At 45.0% G+C, this 18,498-nt stretch overlaps 1 protein-coding gene across 1 annotated transcript in view; it reads right to left on the minus strand.

The window, feature by feature from the left end:
* Positions 1–18,498, minus strand: part of LOC146196742 (beta-1,4-N-acetylgalactosaminyltransferase bre-4-like) — a 23,651-nt gene continuing 5,153 nt past the window's right edge. Inside the window, exons 2-8 of the mRNA XM_084597068.1 lie at positions 15,446–15,717; positions 15,151–15,334; positions 11,740–11,972; positions 9,747–9,931; positions 7,517–7,639; positions 3,239–3,337; positions 1–539 (exon numbers count right to left, since the gene is read on the minus strand). Of these exons, the coding sequence (XP_084453194.1) occupies positions 326–539; positions 3,239–3,337; positions 7,517–7,639; positions 9,747–9,931; positions 11,740–11,972; positions 15,151–15,334; positions 15,446–15,553 (1,146 nt within the window). The 5' untranslated portion in view covers positions 15,554–15,717 and the 3' untranslated portion in view covers positions 1–325. The remainder of the gene's footprint in view (positions 540–3,238; positions 3,338–7,516; positions 7,640–9,746; positions 9,932–11,739; positions 11,973–15,150; positions 15,335–15,445; positions 15,718–18,498) is intronic.

Raw genomic sequence — 18,498 nt, forward strand, 5'->3', positions numbered from 1 at the left:
AGTAGTCATGAACCACATTCCTATATGTTTATGTCCTTTTGCACAATACCTAAATTGACAAATATATACCTAACGCTACGAGGTAAGAGTAGCGCGTAATAACTGCGGCCTTGTTATGTACCAAAAGGGCTTCGGCATATTGATTTGAGCAGTTATATTCACTAAGATAAATATACTTTCTTTTTCATTACCTTAGTAGCGATGGCAGTACTTCAAACGCGTATTGTTAGACAACAGCTCTTCTTGATGACTGGACCTTCCTCTTAACCGCAGTCTTGGAACTCTGCGGTTATTGTCCGCCTTCTACTGGCCCTGTGCCTTTCACTCAAGCTTTCTGTCTTCTGGTTTCAGAGTTGCTGGTATACGTCAAGCTGTGCCGATAGGGTAGCGTAATTCTCCTTTGTTCCAACTGGTCAGTCCTGAGATCAACCTTTATCCATGTGTACAGTCTGTTGAAGGCCTTGTCAAGTACTCTATACGCAAGGCTTGTGAGGCCATCGCTTTTGCGCCGGTCATTCCATGTAGCAAGCAGGTTCAGGCTGCAAAAATAAGCAAATATTTGTAACTTGAAAACGCACCTAAATATGTCCGTCGGCGTTTAGGAGCACATGTAAGCAGTAATAAGCACAGAAGTATTTGTTTCCGTTATGAAGGAATTATACATGGGTGATGTAGAAGTGGTAGTAATGAAAGCTCTGACGTTGAAATGCAGACTACCAATGATCACTCCTCTGGACACCCTGGTGTGCTTTCCAAATACCAACACACACACACACACGCACACACACACACACACACACACACACACACACACACACACACACACACACACACACACACACACACACACACACACACACACACACACACACACACACACACACACACACACACACACACACACACACACACACACACACACACACACACACACACACACACACACACACACACACACACACACACACACACACACACACACACACACACACACACACACACACACACACACACACACACACACACACACACACACACACACACACACACACACACACACACACACACACACACACACACACACACACACACACACACACACACACACACACACACACACACACACACACACACACACACACACACACACACACACACACACACACACACACACACACACACACACACACACACACACACACACACACACACACACACACACACACACTCACTCACTCACTCACTCACTCACTCTCACTCTCTCTGTCTATCTCTCCTTGCGCATCCTTAGGACTGCCCAGCACTCAAACCAACACGAATCAGGCACCTGAGCATAACTGGCCTTTCAGCCACCAATCCTGCCTCATATGTCACTTGGACGCACGGACCTCATCATCGCTCACTTCATGACTTGATAAAGTATCAGCCAACCTTTTTCCATATTCAATCAGTTATTCCTTCATCTCATACCCTACCGATGCCCTGAGGCCATAAAGATCGATAAAAAAAACTCCAGCTAATACGTAATACAAGGCCCGTCTACGTTTTCGCTTCATCTGCGCAGAATGTGTCCAGGAAAAACAAAATGCAACGCATCTAATGAATGATAACTTTCTGCAAAGGTAGAGTTTAAAATATTCTCATGTTCAAAGCGTGCCCAGACAGTTTGGATGTGCGTGAAGGCTATAACCATAAGACCGCATAAACTGTTCACCATGGCGTATAACAAAGCGTTTATGTACCGTTGGGTGTAACCATGGCATATAGCCGCTAGTCTGTACGACTGGCTGCATGTGGGGCGAGTAATCACGTGAGACAGGTATTAGTAGCCCAGACAGTCACGACCAGAAGAGACGACGCGAACACAGCGCTGCGTTCGTCTCCTCTCTTCTGTCCGTGTCTGCTTGAGCTACTAATACCTGTCTCACTTGGTTACTCCTTGTCTCTACTTGTGTCTGTCTTCGCTAGTATTATCGGTCTCAATGAATCACTAACTAGCCCAACAAAAGACTATTCTATAGTCACCGAGCCTTTGGAAATTTCAATTCAAACTCACTCCTACAGTGCCTTGTGCTGGAAAACAATGTGCTTCACTAACGTGTTCAGGGACAATGAAGCGGATGATAGGAATTCGCTTTTAGCACTACTTTTAGTTCTTGAGAAAATACAGAACACGAAGTAAACAGCGATGTTATATGGCACGCCTAACATTAGCGGGTACGTAGTGCAACTAGCCTATCATAGGCGGGCGAAAAGAAGTGCCCACCCATGATATATTCATTCAAAGGCGCTTCCCAAGCCTCAACTGGAGCTACTTCTAATTAAGGCCGGGAGCACCAAGTACCGTCCAGCTCGTGGCCGCATCAGCGGGAGCCCAGAACATTTTCTGGTCTGGCCGATGAGGATGTCGAGGACCGGCTGACGCACTACAAACGTGTCAGCAAATACAATCGCTGGGACTCGGCCATGCAGCTCGCGAACGTGTTATTCTTTCTGGCCGCCACGGCGCTGCTGTGGTTTGAGAACCACGAAGACAACCTTTCTACCTGGGACCTTGAATTATATCATCGGTCAGCATTTCGCACACTTCTTTCTGAATGACTTCGCGTGCTTCGAAAGAAAGTCGGCAAGGCGAATGACGAACAGGGTGAGCAGCGTCATCGGTAACGAACGGTCGCCAACTCCGGATTACGTGAAGAAGCAGTCTTGTAATTCGGCAAACAGCGCTGTCAATTTGGCTCTCTCGCTCGCAGTGTGATTAGGCGCAATGCCTACACCCAAAAGCGCATCTTATACTGCAAAGAGGACAGAGAAAAAACACCTTCATTCAGAGTAACAACATGAATACAGGCGATAATGCGTTTGATGGTACCAAGAGCCATGCTTTCAGTAAGGTGCTGCGGAGCGCTGCGAAAATTGGTGACAAGAACGTGTGAGCAGCCGGTATCAAGCTGCGCGAGATCTCGAGCTACGACAAGGCCTCGTTCAAGAAGCAGCTGAGATGTTCGAAACGTTTCGAACTCCAGCAAGGCGATGTTAATGGTCCGCTCGCGTAACCAAGGCTCGCTCGATGTTCATCACTTCTGTTTCACAATCTGCCACTGTTGTCTGCGGACCTCGAATAAGACCCCCGAAATATCACCCTTGAGTGCGCGCACCTTTTTTTTGCTCCGACAGACGATGATTATGATGATGATGATGATTAAAAAGTAACAAGTATGGCTCTTCAAATGCTCACTTTTTGCTGTTGCTTCTCGTGGTTTTTCGGTGTGCCAAAGAGACGTAACTTGCAATATCTGGTGACCGTCGCCGGATTTTTAAACTCAAGTTCTGAAGTCTGAATTTGGAAGAAGAAATAAATATGAAAAATATTGTATTCCATCGCTTTCCATCTTTTAACAAGTTCTGAAAGGATAATAAAACTATCGTTTTTAGCTTAATTGTTAATCCAGTCAAACTTCCTGCCGGTAGGTGTTAAATACGCCACCAAATTTATTACACTCTTTAAGCTAGATTCGCTGTAGCCTTAAGGGTAACACTGAAACGTGACCTAATACAAATGCGATTTGCATCCTGAAAACTCTTCACAGTGCAATTTACATTATAAATACATAAAGTACACTTATACGGCATGAAAACCAGTGCATTATCGGTCAATGTACTCTATAGTGCATTCTCAATAATGAAATGCATGTTACTGACATGGCTTTGCAATAGAAGCAGAGCAATATGCGGTGTTTTTTAATGCTCCAATCGGCAGTGCCACCGAATAAATGTGCGATAATAAGGAAAATGCGAATGACGTCGAGGTTAATGAAGTATCTTGATAGCGCGTGCTGTCGTGCATAAGAAACGCGGGAAGGGAGACAGCTCCAAACCAACACTTACCCCAACTTACATCAATACAACATAATGTTCTCAGAACACTACACAGACATATGCCCTTCGTGCAACGACCAGCCCACCGCCTACCACGTCACATGGGGGTGTGCACAGGCCCCAAACCTCCATAAATAAACATCCACCATTCGGAGGCGCAGTGGGAGGCCACTCTGCTATGCTCTGATCTAGAGACCCAGCGTAGGCTGGTAACTCAGGCAAGAGCGGCAGCCCAGGCCACTGGGGTCTTGAAATGAAGACTCCACTCACTGCCCCCCCCCCCTTTCTCTTTATTTTTTTCTGTTTCGTTTTGAAATAAAGTTTTCTCTCTCTCTCTGCAGCGCTTGTATAGCAAATTCTTCGTTTCTTCCGTTCGTCAAGGACCATATATCACAGCAGCAGCCCGCATAACCCATAGCACCAGACATCCGTTAGAAGTTGCGCGCCCGTGCGCTCGAACCACAACCTTTACTGCCTCCTTTCTCTGCCGGACCGCTACTGACTAAAACGGCCTTTCCCGGTGCTATCATGTGACCGTCGACATTTTTAGCACTTTTAACTGATCATTTTTGATAATTGTTTAATCATGATAATTGCTCTCTATATATGATCCCACCCATTTTGTGATGCCCTCTTACGGCGTACTTTAGGGCAATAAACTGAACTGAACGAAGCGCTGCGTTGAAGTGCTTCGCTTCATTATCGACCGCCTCAACTGCTTCCCTTCTGACCCTGCGATGCGCTGCCTATTTGTGCTCTACGCTTGCACGTTATAGCTCAGACACATTACCCCAACCGACCCCGACACCTTGCGCTTTACTCAGAACACCTTCAGCATGATCTGCCATGAAGAGCGTCATGACCTTCTTATTTCTGCTCGTCTGAATATCTTTCCCCCTTACGATCACTTGCATTGTCATTTTTATTGTCCCTACCTATTCCATTCTCTTCAGGCCTATTGTACCTAAGACCATTACCAGCGCCGAAAAAGCCCAGCTACCCACTCCGCCAGCTGGCTTCAACCTTCTGAAGCCCCTGAACCGACAACCTCTATAGGTTCTTTATGAGTATTCTTCCGGAAGATGTGTAGCAGTCGCCTCAGACTAAGCTACTCCATATACCATCACCCAAGTGCTCCCAACCTGTAGTGCTAATGATGTTCGCGACTTTCTCCTGAACGTCATCCTGCTCTATGGTGCCCCCCCCCCCCCCTTCCCCAAGGTTCTTACCGCCCATGACAGATGCTTTCTTTCCATATAGTTGAAGACGTTTTGCTTTCGTTTTTTACTAAACTAAAACTGATCACCACTTATCACTTAACTAATGGTCTCACCGATCGTCTCAACGACGCTCTGTCTGACATGCCTACAACTCGCGTTTTTCCATAGTATTATGACTGGGATATTGCTCTGCCCTGTGTTTGACTTGCTTACCGCGGCTGTCGTCATGACACTCCTTGCTGCTCTCTTTTCTAGCACTTGTTCTGCCGTGAGCTCCCACTTCCTCCAAACAGGCGGCTTCAACCCCTACAGCTTCTTGCCCGTAGGCCGTAGCGACTTCGGCGCATTGCAATTTGCAAAAAAAAAAAAAAATCAAAAAAACAAGTGGTTTTCAATCAATCTCACTTCTGAATGCACCATGACGCTATCGGCCATGCAGACAAGGCGGACCGTGAACTAGTAAATCCCGACTACTTGTCTCGCAGACCTTAAAGTGGGATTGCTACGACAGCCGCAACCACCTGGTATGTTTCTATGTTGGCTCACTTTTATTTCTCTGGTCGTAATCCCGCCGCGTCGGGCTTTCAGAGGAATCTCTGCCCTTCTTTGTTGGCCATTAATATGCCCTGCGCCAAGTCACAGCAGTCACACGACATCGCTCTAGCTTTCCCATGGACTGGGGCTAGGTGGAACTGCGGAAATCGAGAATCGTACTGCGGGCATACCGGACGCAATTCGCCAGACGCTAAAGGTTAGCTCAGGCCCTTCCCCGGAACATGGACCCCAACTTGCATGTGGCCCGTAGGGCAGCCCGGTGGAAGTATGTACAACAATCTAGCTACAAAATCCACAACGGTATACACGGGCGCGGCTCCGTATACAGGAAGCTCACACAACAGCGCAGTGGCGGTAGCTATTGATTCCAACCTAAAGGAATTACCTAGCGCCTCAGTCAGGGATTGCACGGTAACCAAAGGGGAGGAGCTGGTCGTTGCTCTAGCGGTGGTAGCCGGGTATCGAAGCAACACGTCCCTTATCATTCTTGCAGATTCGAGAGAAGCGTGCCGTAACTACATGAACGGCCGCATAGGTCGCGCCGCGCTCAGGCTCCTCCAGAGCGCGACCCCATCAAAAGTCACACACATCTACTGGGTGCCAGGACACAAAGACATAGCGGCGAACGAACGCACCGACGAGGTAGCTCGAGGGTACACGAGCCGAGCTTCCTCCCAATCGGACGATCTACCCGAGCGAGTCGGCCCTACGTACTCAGATATTCGAACTACTATAAGGGGGTACGGATCCGCTATCCGCCGCCTCATCGGGATCTAAAACAACAAAAGGCAGTGTACTGGCGAAGACTGCAGACAGGAACATTCCCTAACCTGCATATCCTAAGAAATTTTTACCCGTCGCGATATCGGGACACCTGCCCATGGTGTGGTAGCAAATCTTCGTTATACCACATCACGTGGCAATGTAGAAATGACGATAGCTTTCGAAAAGACCCGACTGCGGAACAGTGGGAGAGCCGGCTCTCCAGCGGTGACCTGGATTGCCATCTAGGTCTGACCCAGCACGCCCAGCGAGCAGCGAAGCTCAGCGGAGCCCTAGAATAGGGGCACCGACCCTGTGAGATGACGGAAAATGGACCTCTTCTGCTACTAGCACAAGACCTTCCTAGAGAAATTAACGTATATCCTATCCTATCCTATCCTACCCTATCCTATCCTATCCTATCCTACCCTATCCTATCCTATCCTATCCTATCCTATCCTATCCTATCCTATCCTATCCTATCCTATCCTATCCTATCCTATCCTATCCTATCCTATCCTATCCTATCATATCCTATCCTATCCCATGGACATACCCGTAGAAGTCTCTCACCTCATGGTTACCCATCACAGTACTCTTCTACCCCTAATCTACACCGAAACGGTGTTCTTCCGGCCCTGGGATCGAACTACCTATAACATGATTGACGGCTAGGTGAAGGAAGTGTCTCGATGGAGCGTGCTTCCCCTCTATCCTATCCTATCCTATCCTATCCTATCCTATCCTATCCTATCCTATCCTATCCTATCCTATCCTATCCTATCCTATCCTATCCTATCATATCCTATCCTATTCCATGGACATACCCGTAGGAGTCTCTCGCCTCATGGTTACCCATCACAGTACTCTTCTACCCCTAATCTACACCGAAACGGTGTTCTTCCGGCCCTAGGATCGAACTACCTATAACATGATTGACGGCTAGGTGAAGGAAGTGTCTCGATGGAGCGTGCTTCCCCTATCGGTGCACGGCACTTTGTAGTATATTTCTCTGCTCCTATCCTGTGCACTGTTCCCTGGTGGTAGCCCTTGCTCCTACACAATTTTCTACGCGACGATATCTAGCTTCGATGACTTACCTGTACGACATATCATCGTCCTCGGCTCCCCAGCCCCAGTAGGAATTTGAGAAGCCATTCGCTCTCAACATATGTTCCTTTGAGAGGGCGCTCACACCACCAAATATCATAGGATAATAAACGCTGCCAAGAGAAAATGCATTCTGAAGCAAGGTCCCCTCTCCCATCATTTTCAAGAGGTGTGTTTTTGCTAGAACGCAGAGAAATGATGTGATATGATCTTACACCAACATTGTTTCGGTTATTTATAAATAGTAATCGTAATATTAATGTAATAAATGATTATTCCGATTTATTAACTATAGAAATCGAGGACGTACCGTACAAAGCGGTTACAAACACCTGACTAGTGTGTGTCGTCCTTAAAATATACTGCTCTTAACAAGCTATACGAAATGGTTGCTCTAAGCTTTTTACGGTATATTTCATTTTCTGCAACAGCTTTATTATGCCTTAAGTTATGGTGCCAAACTCCACACCTTGAGCATTCATGTACTTAAGGATAAACTAATGCTGTATTGAGTTGTCAGCAAGAAAACACAAAAAAACAGCGATTCTAGTGCCTCTGTTTTGTGTCATCGTGAACGGTTCATACTCGCAGCGGACGGATGCAATGGTTAAAAGGCGGCAAAAAGGAGAGGGCAATCGCACAACTCCCCTTAACGAAGCGGCAGGAGAGACGGATATTGAAAGACTCGAATGTAATAAAAATTGGGTGTGTTTTAGATCCTTTTTCACATTCTAGCGAAAACGCTAGCGATTTCAGCTGCGGCGCCGCAAAAACTTGTTTTGAGCTATCGCGTAGAATCGAGCTGAAAGAACGACGCAGTTCTAAAAGTTGGAAAACTTTCGCTCTGTCGCAGCCGCTCGACGCTGAGTTCGGTCAATTCCATGGATATTAACCAAGCTTAACTCTATTATACCTAAGGTAAAATGAGAGAAAGAAGATGGCTGCACAATATGAAGGAGCACTGGACACAGGTTGAGGGAGAGACTCAGCTCGCAAGCTGAGACAACGTTTCGCCAAGGGGTCTTGTTTTCGTCTGAGCTAGTGAGACGAGCTGAAGGTCTAGTTAGGCAAGGTAAACATTGTTGTACCTGGATTCTAACCGTTTTCTCACTAAGACCGGCCTCCATGGCAGTGCGAGCGAGCCACTACTGGAAGCGAGCGTAGCTATCGCGCGGAGGTGACGTGAAGACAGTGAAGCGGTAGCTGCGGCGGCCCACGCAGCAGCGGCGGGTGACGCAGTTAATCACAGGGTTAGTGACGTAACCTGGCGAGTGGCGGAGCCCGTCGCGGCGGCGCACACACACAGCTGTGTCAAGTCACTAGGTATGACGTCAGGCCTCTCCTCCGGTTAAGAGGTCAAAAGGCAATCTTCATGATCTTCAGATTTGTGGCCCGGACTTCGCTTCTACTTTCCGAAGGCTATTGAAGGCTGAAAGCGCAGTATATATGGCGGAAGTGTCTCAGAAGGCAGAAGGGCTAAGAATAAGGAAGAAGAGGAAAACAAAAGCAGGTTTAAGTGCACAGGTATCGTAAATAAAACATTTCATATTCACAAACCTCTTTCCACAGTCTCAGTCATCGCACTTTGTGCTCACACCGTAAGTAAATTGCTAACGCATACGAAGTCATTATTTGCTTTTTTTTGAACACCAATGCATTTTTCGCTCCTTTCAATTGTTTCGAGATGAATACCTGCACTCCGCTAGCCAGCGTAACATCGTCATTTCCAGAGTAAGCTCGCGAAGAAACAGAAACTAAAACGTTTTTCGCAACAAGTGGCGGTGCTCCAGCTTCCATTATATTAATTACAACATCACCTCCGCTCAGAAAGCTTCTGAATAGTCAGTTAATTTATTCATAGGGACGAGAAAGATCATTGATGTCCCCTACAATAGTCACCCTTTATACTTGCATATAGCAAACGCTCCCAATACACCCTTGGGAAGAACCTTCCAAAAGCAAAGGGTTGCTCTCAACGAACTCGCGCATTGATTACATGAAGAAAAAGCATCTCTACACAGTGATGCATTGGAAGTACACGGAGAAGAGGCGTTACATCTCTCAGACAGCCATTACAACGTTTACAACTTTACATGTTTCTTCTGTGTTTCAAACTTGTTTGTTAAAGGCTTCTGCGTGCTCATGTAAAAACTGATTACAAAGCACGAATAAGAACGCCTTGTTATCAGGGAAAAAAAAAGAGCATTTATTCGAGCTCACCCTGTATGACGGTCTATCGTGACGCACATATGACGAGGCTGTTGAGGGCATGTGTACAGATTGCGGTCATCTACCGGCAACAGGTCCACATCGTGAAAAATGAAGCATTCGTAGTCGTATAGTTTCAGAGACTCCACAAACCCCACGTTTAAAAGCTTCGCTCGGTTGAAAGGTGCATCATCGCCCTGAAAAAAAAAAAAAAAAAAAAAAAAAAAAAAACTCGGTTGAAAGGTCAGTTTGCTGTCGCATGTCTGCAGCGTTGCGTACTGCTGCTAGATTTGGTGATATTGCGGCTATTGATAATGATATTGATATTGATATTGATAAATTTTCATGAGTGTATCGTTTGAATAAAAGAGTGGTTATGCGCGACGAGTCCCGTGTCTTCGAATCGTAGCGAAGTACTGTCGAGGGAATTTTTGCTTTCTGGTGCATCTGATTCAGTGACGGATTATGCGCTGCGCAAAGGCTCTTCTTTACTTGTTTCGACCGTGGTAGTCACCAAAACAAGTCTGCATTGATGCCGGCATCATTTTGCAAATGCAAAATTATATTTCCTTTGAATAAGCTGCGGAAACTCCAGCAAGGACAAACGTTTCGTAAAAGCTAAAAGCCGACGCGACAGTCGCATTCATAGTTCTGGCACAGTGTATCGCAACTCATTCGATTGTAATTTAAACCTGATGCCGACTGTGAAGTATACGCACAGTCGCGGATCATCTCACTCCGACTGCAGAAAAGTTATGCAAAATATTTGTATCTTTCATAATGAAGTGTTTAAATAGTTGTATTCATGTGTCACCTATACCTCTGCCCTTTTTCGCAGGCCCCACGTGAAGTTCGCATTATTATTTAATTAGGTATGCTCGAGTAATTTAAACAAATAAATGCAATTATAAAACGGATTTTATTGACTATTTCAAGAAAGAACTCACTGAACAACCATACACAACAGCTGTATTTTTCATTTACATACCATAAGCATGGCTCAAAAACAGGCTCAGCATCACAAACAAACATTTAGTTAGAACAATACAAGTAATGCCAATTCAGAGTGCATGACGAAAAGAAGCGTTTCGAGAACGAGGTAATTAATGTGGCGCTAGTGTCCATTTTAACAATATTTAAACTCCCTGAATTAGGTTTCGTGAAAAAAAGCACACCGCAGGTAGCTATACTAACAGAAGAAAAATGATTTTCCACTTCATACAGGTGAGCACTCATAAGCATTCATACAGGTTTTCAACTTTTAGAGATTTTTCAAACGATTTCCGCAAGAATAATACTATCAAATCTTACAGGCGTTCCTCAGGTGAGCACACCCAGTCCACCTTTATTTAACCCGCTCATGATAATAATATGTAAGAAATCAGTGCCAAACTTGTACCTTTTACGCAGCCTTATGCACCCATTCACGGCACATATAACTATCTGGAAAACAACACTAAACATCAGCAATGCAGTTCAAGGGATATCTATACAGAGTACAGGCTCTCCTAGTGTCCGGCGAAATTCCGAGCAATAGAGGGGGTGAGTGACACCGGAATTCAAAATGAAGTTGATAAAACTTCCCCACCGGAAAAAATAAACCTAATAGAGCGCAGTGCTTAATAATTCGAAGTTCTATTTACATCTGTTCTTTCTGATCGGTTATTTTGGGTGTTCTTTAGGGTTATTTTAGGCATCACCAACAATATTTGGGAACTGAGGATTGAGAAGTGCGGTGCTAATTCTAACATGCAGAGAAACTAAACACAATAACAAGAAATATAAATGTTTAATTGTACAAAAAAGCTTCATTAGTGCATTCCTCACATTTAAACAATGAAGCATCTTTGGCGCTTAAATAAAATTTGTGGCTCGTTCCTGGCCAGCGATATTTGCTCCTAAATACGTTGCATTACAAATATTATATGTCAGTTAGAACTATAGAATACATTGTGTAACTTGGTTTAGGTCAAATTCGGATATGAGTCTAATAAAACGGGCTTACCTGCTCGATGATAAAGATGCCATAGTCGATCTGCTGGTTGGAGAGAAACCGATGCATGTGGTAGATAAATACCTGAAGATGATCTTCGCGATCCCTGTAAGGTACGATGATGGCGACTCGATGCCTTGCAGTGCAGTGTTTTGGGCGATAGCGTCCACCATAATTTACGTCGGGAAAGTCATAGTGCATTTTATCCATTGAAGGAACGTACCTTTTTACTGGAAGGAACCCGACTGAAGGAGGACAACCAATAAGGTGGCAGAAGGTGGGGAAAATGCATGAAGTATATTAGCTGCTAACCTTAAGAGGGCCTATGAGACATATTTCAAGAGACTTTAGGTGCTCCCTCTGAGAGTAGCATTCAAAAGTAGTAATTTCGCTCGGAAAACATTCAGAGTAGGTTTGCTCATAACGAACTGTGTGTAAGCAAGCTTCAGAGTTACTAATACTGTTTCAGTCCTCAAGTTGACATCATCTTTGCCAAGAGTATCGGGCTTCGTGTCTTACATCGCAGTTGTTTGGTAGAAGACTACTGCCGCTCCTTTACATTTAGAACCAGAATGGAGTAGGAAAACCCTAGTCTTATGCTACAAAGGTTCTTTCATCTGGGAGAAGCCACAAGAGCTCTAATTTACCCACATAGAAGCAAACCATACACCCTTTTGGATTTGCCCAAACGAATTCATCTTCCCGGTTTGAATGCATGTAAAACCAGCTATGGGCATTTATGAGTATGAGTTTAAAACAGAGGAGTGAATCGCAGCTATCGGCTTGTGTCATGTTTCACATTTTTATCTAATATTTCCATGGCTAGGAACGACACTGTGCAGTTGCCTCACTACTTTAAGTTATTAGCCGAAAGCAATTCCATATATATACGCATAAACTGTAGGACAGGCAGAAGAGTTGTCAAATTTCTGAGCTGCTGCTTCACTGTTCATTGTTTCGCGTTAAAGCACCGGTGCTGCTTGAGTGGCAGGAATCAGTGCAGGCATGACAATAACAAGGCAAGGAGCTCAACACCGCCACCGACTTTAAATAGTCTGCAGCAGGTTTCTGCATCAGAAAGGGATTCTCTTTTCCCTACTTTTGGAGTGAACCATGCGTCAGAAACAAAAAAAAACAAAACAATAAGCAGTGCTCTGCGAACGCGGCATGCGCACACAGAGGCAGCTGTAGGGCTTTCCACTCCTTTAAGTGCTTTTCGGGGCACAAGCAGAGGATGCTAAAATGTTTTTCGCGGTATGCCTGAAGCAAACTAAAAATAGTTTGCTTTAATTTTCTTGAACGTTTTTTACACAGTATCCTCTTCTAACAGATTGTCCCATCCGCAAGCGCCTTTGACTGATCAGTCAGTAAGTTCTGTGCTGGACTCTGTAAACCTGGCGTTAGGAAGCGTGGATATAGACAGCAGTTCAAGGGTCTCGTCTCCCGTTTAATCAAAGGGAAGAGAAAGCAGCGGCTCGAGAATAGGTTTTACTGAATTGCAGCCGAAGATTTGACTTCACACAGCGTTCTACTCCGCGATTTACCTTTGTAATGGTGCCGAGGCAACAGAACTTAGAGGCGCCCAATCTTCTCACGCAGGGCTTATAGTTCAAGTAAATGCTCGTGCTTAAAATTTAATATGTTTGCTATTACATAAGATATATTTCTTGCATAACGGCACATTTTGAACGCTAAGCAGAATAAAGCGATAAAACAACAAATTTCAGTGCAGCATAGTGGTAACCCCTGTCTTGCGACCGAGATCCTTCATCAATGGCGCCATCTAGAACAGTGTTCGATGTCAGCGCACGTTAAAGATCCCCAGGTGGTCGAAATTTCCGGAGTCCTCCACTACGGCGTCTCTCATAGCCCCAGTCGCTTTGGGACGTTAAACCCCCCAAACCGAACCAAACCAAATCATCTAGAACAGTGACGAACCGCATGAATGGCGCAGAGAACTATGCACCACGCGGTCATCTTGCAGTAAAGCTATTCGCGGAGAGACAATTACAAACGCTACGCCCCTGCAGCTTTCTCCTCCGCGTCAATGCAGTTTTTACCGAGAATAGCTTACTCCACACAAAGGCTTCCTGAAACAGGGTCGTCGAGTTAATCATTAAGGCCTTGCCTGACACGGCCAGGGGGCCTCGGGACAACGTTTCACTGGCAAAACTCCCTTGAGATGGATCTCAATAAACTTCGCACCGAACTGCATCAATTATACAGCAGTAACTAAATGGTGCCTTACGCTAGCTTGAAAAGTTCGGAAACTAACTTGATGTGCTATAGATTGCTACTGCTCCGTGTGGGTATGAAAACCGAACTAAGCTCAAACTGAAGGAAACGTTCATTACCTCAGGCCGAAAAGCTGGCTTACGTGACGAAATATTTTTGTTCTGTCATTATTAGGCTGTGCGTATTCAATTAAGCCTTATTCATTCACTAGGGTATTAATCTGTGCAATTAGAGGGCTAGCCCTTCTTGGAAAACCCTTTCCTTTCGACGATGCTTTAACAACGCATCTTGTGGCTTGATGAATACCCACATCGCCCCATAACAACCTCGATTCGCCACGTGCAGAATCCATATCTGTATTTAACGTAACGCACAAAGTGGCACACAGGCGTCTCCGTAGCTCTACGTCCAACATGCTGTTAAAATGCTTCAAAGATATGGGTGTTAAAAGCACCGCATGAAAATATTTTACACGTAAGGTGTTTTTCATTTCACAGTTATTTTATGTGCTCAGCAAGGGAGCTTGCGGGGCTGTCGTCTCAATCGAGCAGGGATAACTACGTCGCGCATTCGAATCCCTGCAACAGTGCAGTACTGTACGATCAATGCTTGCGTAATGTTCGGACTTCGAAGCCCCCCCCCCCCCCTCCCCCTCCTCCTCCTCACCGTCTTTCCTATCCCTCCTGTACCACCTCCTCGAAGCGAGGCAGACAGCACAAATGTCGCTGAAATTAATTCGAATATTCATGACATCTTGCCCACTTGTGATTTGGACCTCCCACGGTGGCTCACTGGTTAAGTCGCTCAGCTGCTGAACAAAAAGAGACAGGTTTAATCCCGTCTGTGGCGGGGGATTTTTTATGGTGGAGAAAATCAAGACGCCCATATATAGCGCGATATACGTGCACGTTGAAAAACTCAGCTGACAGATATTTCCGGAGCCTGCCACAACGCCTTCGCACATAGCCTCAGTTGCTTTACGATGTTAAAATTTATAAACGAAACCAAACTAAACATTTTTACAGACATTATAAACCGGCGCTGTATGTTTAAGTGGGCGCGATATGCTTGAAACGTCCTATTTTTCTACAGGCTCTAAAAATGACGTCCTAAAACATGCATTATATTTTCAGCTGCAACAAAATTCTCTAGTCAGTACAGCAATGTCGGATGCGTTTGCAGGCTTACCTAAATTAGGCGGTATCAGAGGGCAAAGGTTTTCTATTGATTTGTTTCGTGGCGTACTGTTAAAAGAAATCTGTGGGAAGCCAGCGGTCCAAGTATTATTCTCAGAGATGGGCAGTGAGTTCGGTGATAAACCTTCAGTAACGTTCAGCTTCAAAAAAGCCAAGTTAAGCCTTGGAAGTTGTAGCTGTAACAAATAATTGTGCGTTATTATACGGAGGCAACCACTATTAGCTGTTGGACATGTTACGATTAATATGAGAAACGTGACACACTTATGGACGCGTGATGTACTTACATTATATGAATTTTGTCGCACAGCGCACCTGTCATACAGCAGTGTAACAAGCAGCAGCAGAAAGATGTATCCGAGGCTGACGCAAAAAAAGCGGAGATGCAGTCCCATCACGGCGCCGGCAGTTAGGCTTCGAACTATTCTTCACAGATGCAAGCAGCGAGCTAAGTATTGCTTCTCCAGTTAGCGATTCCGCTAACACAGGCTTCTTGCCATAGCATGTACAATACAGCGTTGAGGAATGACCGATGTTCTGGTTCGATACAGTGAGAGTCCTGTAGAAACACGGGAAAAATATCATCCAAGTGTGTCCAACTTTAAGAAGTTGGCATCCTTTGAAATTCAATAGGAAGAAATACACGAAATAATAACAAAAACATTCCCTCACCCCATCATCTTTTGTTTGCTTCTGGCGCCATTTAGAAAGGAAATTGGAATGTTTAGCTTCATACTTGTCTTTCGTTTATGCGTTTTAAAGGTACATATAAAATTAGCTGCGATGAACTTATAACCATGCCAGTTTTTCGGGTACTGATTGTGGAGGAGCTTCTTTCGTGCAGCCTTTCAGCTTCTGTAATCCTAGGAACAATCAGAATTCCACAGAACAGATGTAATATTCACTTTTGAACTTCGCACCTAGTCCCCAGACTTCTTACGGCAGTCCTCAATCACCCAGCACAAGCGTTTTGATTTTTGTTTCTCATCCTTGTTAATTACTGACTCAAGCGTAGGGCACAAAGTTGACCGCAATTTGTTATGGTCAATAAATTACTTCGACTGAGAAGTCGCAGGAGGTAAGTGGCAATTAACATAAAAAATAGTTGTGGTTGAGTTCTGGTAACCCTAGTTGAATTGCGATAGCAACGGCGGAAGCTTCTTTTGCCTGCTACATTATTCCCTATCACGCCCTATCGGTGTAAGGCGCTACATTATTGGGGGCACTTAAGCTCATCCTTTAAGAGTATAACGCGAGACCGTAAGTTACCAGCCCACATATACATGAGAAGGGTTCAATGCTGCTGAACCGAATGTGGAACGAAAGCATTAGCTGCCGGCGACCGAGCGTTCTTCTTCTTGTTCTTCGCGGCTGTTTAAGGTCAAAGGTGGCCCTCCCCGGGACGATGCGAAACTTGGGCCGAAACTTGGCGCAGTATTGCTATCGCAGTAAAACGATTGGTTGTTGGTCACTAGGGGTACCACAGTCAAATGTCGAACAGTTTTTACAGAAACGCTTGGAGTCATAAAAATAAATATAACACAGATTCAGTGTGTGTTGCAGCTGGAAAAGTTATCATATTTAACTCAATCCCAAAGACGCTTGCCGCAGATATTTGTCATATAGCCTCAGGACATATGATGCGAATTAAAGTCGCCAGCCAACAGAACTGAGTTTCGAATATCAACTAACAGAAAGGCCTAGAGGTCTTGTATCTTGTACAGTGCAAGGGAAATAAAACTTCACTAAAGAAAACGGACACAACCCTGGAATTTCAGTCTGGAGCCAATAACCCAAAATGTGGGGAAGATAACTGGAAAACAATTTTAGCCCCGTGAGAAAACTTGTAAGAAACTTGCCACCTCTTTTTGACTAGTGAGCTTGTCAGAATGGCTGATAATTTTATGATTATAAAAACTATTCAGTCGGAAATCGGTTGAAACTGATAGAACAGATCGAGAGTTCCATTTTTACATTTAAAAAGACCCGTGGTTGCGAAATCAAGGCAGCTGCAACTGACTGCCTGCCCCAAAATATTTTCCTTTGGCATAGAACCAAGCTAAGGCTTCTTTGATTTCGGCTGGGACCACAATGAAGAAGGGTTAAACATGGGACTCCCCCTCCGTTTGAGAATTCGTGCATCTGATGCCACCATCTTTGCGTCATTATTGATTCCAACATCACCTGAAGTTGTAACCCAGTGAAAAGGAGAAGCAGTAGTAGTTTGTATCGAGGCTGAGACATTTAGAAGGCTTGTTTGACATGACAGGGGTCACTTATGTTTGCAAGGCTTGCGTAAGCTGAACTGCCAGAGCATTAGTAAAGCACTCTGAGACAGTAGTAAATATTTGTTCTGCTATTTTATCCATAAATGCTTCCACAGCAGTCATTATCGCTATTGAGACTGATGCATCTAATGTCAGTCTTTATTGGGCTGACAAGCCTACATAACTATGTGATCTCGTTTTAACTTCTATTAGAGCGTCACGTCGCGAACAGTGATTTCGGTATATTACTTCTAGAATTTGTAATTCCTATTCGAGATGAACAATAGAAGGATTCTGCGACATGGGCACCACCTTGTATTTGTCATTTTGTTCCGGACATGACAAAGGATGACCATCGCTACATTTGCAGCTCCCTACTGTGAAATTGCAACCACCTGTCCACCTGTACTATGGCCATATCGCCAGCATTTACTGCACTGCAGTAGCATAACATAGATGGAAGATGATCAACACGAAAGATGGAAGGCCATGATTTGATCTTTCACGGGCATAAGACTCCGCTAAAGTGAAAATTACTTACTTTGTTGGCACCCAAGCGCATATTGTTAACCTCCTGGCTGCAGCGATACCGCAACCCCACCAGCCGCAGAGAGAAGGTGGAGTGTGTCAAATGGAGTTAAAAAGTTTACTCCTCATACCATTCCTTTTGAGCAAGCAAGATGAGAAGGGATAAAGCTGTTCGCCTAAAGAGATCCAAACGAAGAGCATTTAAGGAGATCCTTAACGCAATCAAGTTGTGATGATCGGCACCGGATCTCGCCACGTCCAAACTGCCTCCCCTCCGTAATCGTTTCATACAGAGTAGAGGCTGCCTGGAGAGTTGCTCAAGTAGTCCCAGGGTTTACCATTGTTATGGGGCCACGACCCTTACGCACAAGCGCTACAAGACTGCTGCGATCGCTGGAGTGTTTCAATGTTTCCAGAACGGGAGCAGACCAGGGGAAAGCTCCCCTGGCCGGGAGACTGCGTGCGCAGACGTCACTCCAGAATTACAATCTCACTGTGAGAGTTAACTCCGAGGCAAAATGCTCAAAGATTCAGGGGAAACAGAG

Source organism: Amblyomma maculatum, chromosome 3, assembly GCF_055883805.1.
Source record: "Amblyomma maculatum isolate TAMU_Amacu chromosome 3, ASM5588380v1, whole genome shotgun sequence".
In the NCBI taxonomy this organism is placed as follows: Eukaryota; Metazoa; Arthropoda; class Arachnida; order Ixodida; family Ixodidae; genus Amblyomma; species Amblyomma maculatum.